Below are 8,858 nucleotides of genomic sequence, written 5' to 3'. Positions count from 1 at the left end.
GAATTCTAAAGAACTGGAAAAAAAAATACATCCCATATTTTTACTGCACTTTTTTTTCATGAAAGAATCCCTATTATTTAAGGGTGCACACAAACTGAAATATAGATGTCACTATTTTTATACTTACATATTTGCATTTTATAAATATGAGTCCTTTCACATACTAAACAATACACTAAGATGTTGCTGTGTGAATGGTGAAAGATACAAGTGCCAATGGGCCATAAACTACTTGCAAACAAGTCTCCTCCTCCACCCAATATCCTTATCATTACAACATATAATATTTTGGTAGTGTCTTCTAAAGTAAAATCTAACAGTGCATTGAGAATTTATGTCTCAATTTTTCATTATAAGCAAATTGTTGGATTATGTCCTGTGAAAATAAGATTAAACCAAACAATAGATCACAAGGAAAATAGATGCAATTTACAAAAGTGGGTTTGACTAAAGGAAACTTGTTACAAAACACCGGTTGGTTCTTTGAACCTAGCAAATAAATATGTTTCTTGACCATACTAATTCAGACTGCAGGTGAGGTTGTACTAATTGAATTCTTCACTATCACACAGCAATTTTAATTCTGAAAACTTGAATTGAATGGAAACTGAATTCAGTATTCCATAATCCAGGAACAACTTTTTCCTCTTCTTATATATTCTTAGTCCCAACTGCATACAGAGTAATATTTTTATAAAGCCATTCTTAAATAAAATGTGTTAGCTAACTTTATTGAGATACTGAGGAAGGAATGCTCTGTTATTGAAAACTGGATTGGTTTGTACTGATTTGCCATTTTGGAACACAATTCAAACATTAAAGAAGACAATATTTAGTAAAGAAATGTAAAGAGCCTCTGAAAAAGTTAGCACTCAGTTTCTTTGACACAATCATAGGTAATTCTTGCCCTCATGAGGACCACATTTATCAGGAAATTTGATTTTTTTATATTACTAAGATTGAACTGAATCAGTGGTGAATTACATATTCTGACAGACTTAAATATTATTCGCAAATTACATCAGGAAAAATTTTATTTTGATACACTTAAAAAAGTGTATCAAGTACTTATAAAAATGGAAGATTACACTGTCTCAAAAGAGGAAGTGCTTTTATAAAGGAAGTGTATTTCTTCTTGAACACCACCAACTTTACATATGATGGGTTCAAAAAGGAAACATTCTGCAGACAACAAATCAAGTAACTCATTCATATTTATATAGATGGAAACAGGAGGGAGAAACTAAGAATAGAAGGGAGTAAACAGTTATATGAAGACAGCAAAAACAAAAAAAAAAAATCAGTATCTTGGTATTGTAGGTAAGTCCAACATTCTTTCTTCATATGTATAGCTCAGTGCCATGAATAATTTTCTTAAGACAGGCTACCATAGCATATTTTGAGAATAAAAAGTAAGGAATGTCTATTCCCTTTGAATACCACTGGGACACCAATAGTTACTGCATTACATTCCCAATAAAAATGGCTCAAGACCCTTTTCTAGAAAAAAAGGGGATTTAAAAACTGATGTCAAAACACCAACCTGGCGCTTCTGAAAACAGCATTACTTTATTCTTAAATAATGTTTGGGAGACCAAATTCGATCCACAGGTGTCTGCCACGTCACGTACCTGTTTGCTCTTGCCAGCTCACACAATGATGTCAATCAAGAACAGGCTAGCAGTAGAACTGAGCATGATATAAACATTCTGGGAAAAGATCTTATAAAATGCTCAGAACAACCTACAGTTATCTGCACTTCTGAGTTATCAGGCATGGAAAGGAAGCTGCCAACTAGGAGAGCCCTTGCTGATAAGAGGTTTGCTGATTCAAAAAAAATCTTGATCTGCTTATCCAGATGCAGATGGAAGAAAAAGCCCAAGATATATTTGTCTAAGAGTGGAGAATTTTATACTATGTGTCTAAAAAATAATTATGTTACTCAGACAGAGCACATGTTTTGTTCTGATGTTATGTAATTAATAATTCTAGTTAATCATTTCTTAGCTTAAATTCATTTTTTTTAAAAAGTAGATTTCCAGTATTTATTAAATGAATTACCATTTATAACTGATTATATAAAGCAAAGGAACAACAGCCTATATAAAATGTAATCAATTACCATATTTTGAAATTAACCTGAAAAGGTTTAAACTCTTTCTTAATATGATCTTTAGCTTATTTATGATATAAAAAGTATATTTGTTGTAGAGTAAAAATTTTAAGTTTTAACCATTTTTAGTACCAATTATTTCTCATTTATTAGTTAGGGTAATCTAGCCATGGAGCAGATATTATTCACTCACATAAATCTAACATGTAATCTTCCTCAGATTTTGAACAGAATGTGATAAATCAGGTCTACTGAGGTTTTACATTTTTAGCTGTTTTTAATCACATTAAGATTTTTCTGGAATTTTACATCCAAACACTTATTTCTCTAATAAGGAAGATGGACTGATTTTCTGGTAGAAATTTAAAGTATAGTACTGAAAATTAGCTTTATACAAAGAAACATTCTAATGAGAGGCACAAAAGATTATTTGTAATGTATATATACTGAAAAGTGGAAAAAAATGTTTACAAAGTTACTTCTTATTTTCCTGCCACGAGTAGAGATGCAGTTATGGATAGTTACACTTCCTTAAACAAATCAAACATGGATGCTATTTGTGTACATTTAAGTCTGTCTACTTTAATTGTCCTTCAATATTTAACAACACCAGTAATGCTTCTTTTGGGACCTACGTGCATTGGCAACATTTTTGCTATTACTCAACAGACCCTCAAAAGTAGAGCTTGGCCTTTCAGGTTGAAAAAAATTGGAATCATACAACCAAACTACAACCCTCCTCTCCCAGGGCTTTCCAGAAGGAAAAAAAAAGACACGTTTATCTTCAATCTCTGACAAACGGGAGGCTGTAAAGCACATTTCAGTTCTCACATAAAATCGCCCTTGGGGAGGAACACATGGCAGTGTTTTTAGATTGAAAAAGAGTTCAAGAAATTTGCTGCAACCAAACAGAGATGAAATAATTGATTTTGCACTCATTTTTTTAGTACCATATGCTCAGTGCTCTGTAATGTAATAGCACACTGTGCTCTCTCTGGAACCTGACAATATTATTCATATTTTATCCCACACAAAATAGTCTGATACGAAAAAAACCACAGAAAGGATTACAAACTGTCTGTTGGCCAGCCTTCTTGCAATACATTCTTATTAAACTAAATGCAAGGTATGAACTGTTGTTTAAATAAACAACAATTGTTTAAATAAGCAGCAGTTACATCAAGGGGTGAACGAAGCCGACAACCTATTTGGCTACAGAATTAAATTAGATTCTAGCTAAAGTCAAGATATGAACTGCACTTTTATCAGATATACTTTGTATTAAGACTTTGGAGAATTTACGAAATATATCATTTGTAAATAAATATAAAATGTACAATTACGTATCAGTAGTTTATTTTGGAGAAATAAAACAGTGCAAAATAGGCTAACCAAAATTTAGAAGGCAGCCATTAAAAGAAATTCTTACTCATTATTAAAAATAGGAAATAGCAGAAATATATTTAAACTGGATCAAATAGTCCAGGCTGATCAACAATTTTGAAATGTCTTCTAACTAAACCAGATGGAACATTCTTTTTTCCAGCTTGCTCACCTAAGAACTGAAATTTATTGTATAAATGATGATGATGTGGGGGAGGTTTTTTTCCTTAAAATTAAAAATATTGTCATAATAACCCTCTGAATCAGATAATATTGCTTGTTCCCTGAAGACATGCCAGAAGAACTAACTTATTTTGCCTCTTCCCTTGGTTCTCCCACAAGCTGAAGAACAAGATGGTTTGAACCCTGTTGCAAATTGTTAGTTTCTTGATCCATGCAAGCAGCAGTCAAGGAGGTAGTATTTGGGGTGGGTGGGGGTGGCAATGCTCAGTACAGCAATGAAATACTCTTGCCTTAATTAAAATTACAGGGGAGGGGGAGACTCAGCTATGTTCAAAGGTGCCTTTCATCAGGACAATTTTGGCTTGTATTGTTTGTGTGTGTTTGTGGGTGCGCGTAATGTTAAAATCCAATCTTTTTAAAAAATATCAGTAACCTTTAATAGTGTTGCTATATTGAAAAAAAGTTTTATGAAAATATTTCTGACCTATTTTTCACTCCCACCAAAGGCATGTAAAATATGCATGGAGAAATATCAATAATTTATTGGGAAATTGCAGTAACTGTTATTATTGAGATAGACAATAATTCAGGATCATCATATGACTCAAATTTGAATTAGAAATAAACAAAATGACTGTATAGTGTCATATAAGAAACCTATCTACAAATATTGTTGTCTCTTCAGCTATTTATAGTCAATACCTATTGCAGAATTATGAAGAACTTTAGAAACAAAACCACAAAGGAACATAGCAATTCTCCTTCCTATTAATTCTTGAACAGTTTCCTGCACTTACATCATAGTTGGAATCATTTCTGGTCCTCCCTTTTTAACCTCCCTTTCATATTTCATCAGATATTTCCATTTTTCCCCTTACTCTAAAAACAAAGAAACGAATAAAAAGCTGCCATCAGCAGAGGAAAATATATTAATATCAGTTCATACATATTAAGAAATGGGTTATCTTTATAGGAACTGAGAGAATCTGAGAATTCAAACTTTCTTTAATCCATCAAAAAACACATAATGTTGCCTGTATGCAAATATTACTAATATATTATCCTTTTAAAAATTGGGATTCATGTGTACAACTTGTAGCATGTATGTCGTATATATTCACACTATTACCTGAGTGTGAATTAGTCCATAGATCCCTAATTCATGATGATCAATCTTTCCAAATGTATCTAATATGTAAAATACTTTAACAATGTTTCCTGAGACAGATTGTCTCAAATTAAGAGTCCCAAAACTCATTCACAGTACCTTTTCAAATTAATGACCAGTTCAAAGCTGCACAAAGATGATGTTGTGTCGAAAGAAACAGAGTTAAAGATGCACTGTTGTTTTGTTACTTGTTCTTAAAATATAACCAGACTGAATTACAGGTTGGATAAATATTACCCTTATACTGTATCTCAATTGTTCAACCCCACAAATGATAGACCAGAAATGGAGACAAATTGCTGCTGATTTGCTTCAACAAATTTACTTTTACTTCTACCCACCACTAAGGAAAAATACTTGTGCAGAGTAGTGCTTACAAACAGGCCCCTAAATCACATGTAATGCTAATCCACAATTTGAGTTTTTTGTTTAATATGATGCACAAGCCCACCCTAACAAAGAAACTATGAATTATAAATCACAGTGAATGGATCTGTGCATCATACAAAGCTAAAAATAAGCCACCCTATCAGTTAATAAATACGTGAAAGTGATGTCCTTTAGTCTCAGGATCAGTAAAGCAGCAGAAAAAGCCAAACTCCCTAGCTTGTTCTTATGTTAGATGTGGTAATCCTCCAACAATTAGGACGTCCTCTGCCCCCAAATGAGATTAAGGGCAGTATTACATCAACCTATAGTTTTTCACAACAGCAAACAAATACCCAGGCATTATTCTTCTTTAGGGAAATGGGAAACTATCTGAAGCACTTTCTAACTTCGAAGTTTTCCACGAAGAAGTAAAATGCTGATCCTGGGTATGCAGGTTTCCTCTGGATTTAGGTGTACAATCAATGCATGTTTTACTCTTTGGAATGGGGTGGAAAAAAGATGGAAGGGTGTTGAATCCCAGTGTGCAAATTTTCAACACAAATTCTTATCAATCCGAGACGATTCATCACCCAACTCTGGTCGATGATTACAAGAAAAGGAAAAGGCATAGGGAAAAAAAAACACAAATCCATCCTCCCACATTTAAGATATAGTGTTTAAGATACATGCACACAACAGGCACCCATACATGGATGGATAAACTCACTATAGAACTATAAGAGGAATCTGTTAAAGTGGACCCATATCACTAATTTCACTTTCTTTCAAAAAATTACACTGAATTCACAGCCCAGGGGCTGACTGCTTTCTTTCTCAGTCTGTGGCACAGATAGGGATCATTGAGAGGAAGCTTTTGTGGCCAACGTGGCCACACAATGCTGCTGAAAGCTCGGTGACATGGATGAGTTACAGCCCAGCCTCTGGTGCTGCAGCTTGACTGAGCTGTTGGTCTCGTTCTCCACAATCCAGGGGTCTTGGCTTGCCATGCTCCGGCAGCTAGTGTTAGCACAGCATGTCCGCTCCCCCACGAGGCTGCTGCTCTGCTCTGCCAAGAATTTGTTATGGTTCAGCTGGGACAATTCTGGAGTTTGCTCCTGCAGGGTGGTAGCTATGTGGTTCAGGAGGTCAGTGAAAAACTCTGAGACACCTTCATATCCTGAAAGTAATGAAGAAGTCAGGCGATAAAACATTAGCTATGGCTACCGTTTTTTTTGTTAAAGTTCTCTTCCCCCTTCATACGCAAGAAGATGGCACATCACTTTTAGCGATAATTCACCAACTTGTGTGCTCTACCTCCTGGAAATATCACTTTTTTTTCTTTTAAAAATGTCTTTAAAACGTCTCCCATATTTTATTTCTCTGTTAAGTGCTCTTTTTAAAAGTACAAAAGTTTTGAACAAAGGAAGCTCTAAGAGACTGTTTCCTTTCTCCTGATCAATGTCATTGATATTAATTGATGCATGACTGCTACAGAGATAGGCACAGAACTCAGATTAGATGGAAAGATTCACTGGGGGATTAAAAACCTTGCTTCTCCAAAGGTGATGCTACAATATAGTGATATAAAACACATTGCCAGATTCCTGCAATGCTTTTAAGAGATATTCTTATTTTTTTTCCAGAGAAATGATAATTCCTCTTGACACAGTAGGATAAACATACTATGGAGAGAAACCTGGACATTTTTAGACATGGCAAGAAATGTTAATCTAAACACAGGAGAGACGTATCCTGAACTTTTTCTTGTATTAGTTAGAGTTTAATTCAAAGAACTAACTTTCCATTTTCAATCAAAGTCTTACGCTGCCCTTCAATTTAGCATTATATATTGTCCCATTCCACCTCTTGTTCTCAGGAACAGCTCCTCTCAGGAGGAAGTACATTGTATGTAAAATGAAATTTGTTGTACATAAGTGCTTCTTGTAAAATCGTTTAATGTAATGAATATCTTATTGCATCATGCTTGTCAGAAATATATTTGCTGTTGTAAAAGGTGTATATGAGCCCTGTACACACAGTGCAATGCGATCATTTGGAATTTATTGGGATGCTGCAATGCAACAGAAGTCATTTTAAGTGCCTTGTGAAGCCAATTTCAATGGAAGGACCACTTAGCTTTGGGGCAGTAACATTTTTGTATGCAAGAGGCCACCAGGTTGAGACTTAATGTCTCAGAAGCTGAATCATTCCCCAATCCTTTTTAAAAGCAAGGAAAATGATAGTATTAGCAGATGTCTCCTGTGAGAAAATAGATGATTTAATTTTCTGAAGAAAATTAGAATGAATTTGCTCTGCAGAATTTTGAGCGAACACTCAGTGAAAATAGGAAAGAACAGCTTGGAAGCCCAAAACCAAATAGTACCTCTAATGAATGCATTTCTACTGACACTAAAATCAAACTGAAACCACACCGATTTGGGAGAATAGGCTGGGTTTGTTTTTGTGAAACACATCTCAAGAATCTAACATTCTTGTTCATATCTTAAACAGATTAACAGCAGAGCTCTTCTGAAATGTTCTTGAACTTCAATATATACTTTTTAAAAAGATATGTTTTTAAAAACCCAGCATTTCTTTTGCTTCCCTTCATAGTTTGGTATAATTCAGTTTTTAAATGTGATAATAAATAAATAAATTAAATAGTTTTGCAGCCTGTATTTCTTAGAGTACCAATTTATTTGTAGACCAAATGAAATCTATAGAAAAGTAGCTGGTTTTCGACTGATGAAAAGTCGCCCAAGATCTGGAAGTGCCCAACTTAATGCTACTAGAGAAACCAAATGGATCTAAATTGGATAGTAATTGATCATATCTAGAGGCAGCCAGTTAACTGAAAGGAGGAAAAAAGCTATTGTTAATTACATTACTAATGAAATCAGCTACAGGGTTGAAGACAATAAAAATATACTGTAGCAGTGAATAAAAGCAAAGTCTGGTTTCTGCATTAATTTACAGTTTCATAAGTACACTTTATGCAATCTTTCCACATCTTAAGTGTGCCTCAGATACACAGTTGGACACAGATGTCCTTAATGACAACCATGCTACTGCAGCATTATGAAAGTTGAGATCCACACCACTGTTAGGCACTCAGGTTGGAGAAAGTTAAACAATTTGTGATAACATATTACATCTGAATATGTGTTTTACCAAGTTACTATTACCTTATTAACTTTCCAATGTCAGCTTTACCTAGCATGATCAAAAACAAACCACAGAATTGCAGTCCAAAACATTCAAAAAACACAATTTGCCTGCAGTTGGTGTGTATACAGTTACCTTATATGTACAAGTAGTCTTCAACTTACAACCACAATTGAGCCCAAAATTTCTGTGCTCAACGATACATTGAGTTTTGCCCCATTTTATGACCTTTCTTGCCACAGTTGTTAAGTGAATCACTGCAGTTAAGTTAGTACACAGTTTTAAGTGAATTTGCTTCCCCATTGATTTTGCTTATCAGAACTGCTTATCAGAATGCAACTGTCATAAATACGAATCAGAATTTTGATCTTGTGACCATGAATAGAATAGAATAGAATAACAGAGTTGGAAGGGATCTTGGAGGTCTTCTAGTCCAACCCCCTGCTTAGGCAGGAAACTCTAAACTACTTCAGACAA

At 34.4% G+C, this 8,858-nt stretch overlaps 1 protein-coding gene across 2 annotated transcripts in view; it reads right to left on the bottom strand.

The window, feature by feature from the left end:
• Positions 1-3,452: 3,452 nt before the first annotated feature.
• The window catches only part of ITPK1 (inositol-tetrakisphosphate 1-kinase), a 137,172-nt gene continuing 131,766 nt past the window's right edge, over positions 3,453-8,858 (bottom strand). The window contains exon 10 of one of the 2 annotated variants that reach the window (XM_087872792.1): positions 3,453-6,393. In XM_087872792.1, the coding sequence (XP_087728918.1) occupies positions 6,074-6,393 (320 nt within the window). In that variant the 3' untranslated portion in view covers positions 3,453-6,073. The remainder of the gene's footprint in view (positions 6,394-8,858) is intronic. The other variant, XM_087872800.1, reaches the window with a different exon arrangement.

Source organism: Pantherophis guttatus, chromosome 1 (assembly GCF_059756535.1).
Source record: "Pantherophis guttatus breed Tessera chromosome 1, ASM5975653v1, whole genome shotgun sequence".
NCBI classification, from domain to species: domain Eukaryota; kingdom Metazoa; phylum Chordata; class Lepidosauria; order Squamata; family Colubridae; genus Pantherophis; species Pantherophis guttatus.
The sequence above is the reverse complement of the archived record's forward strand: the minus strand, read 5'-3'. Positions and strand labels throughout refer to the sequence as shown.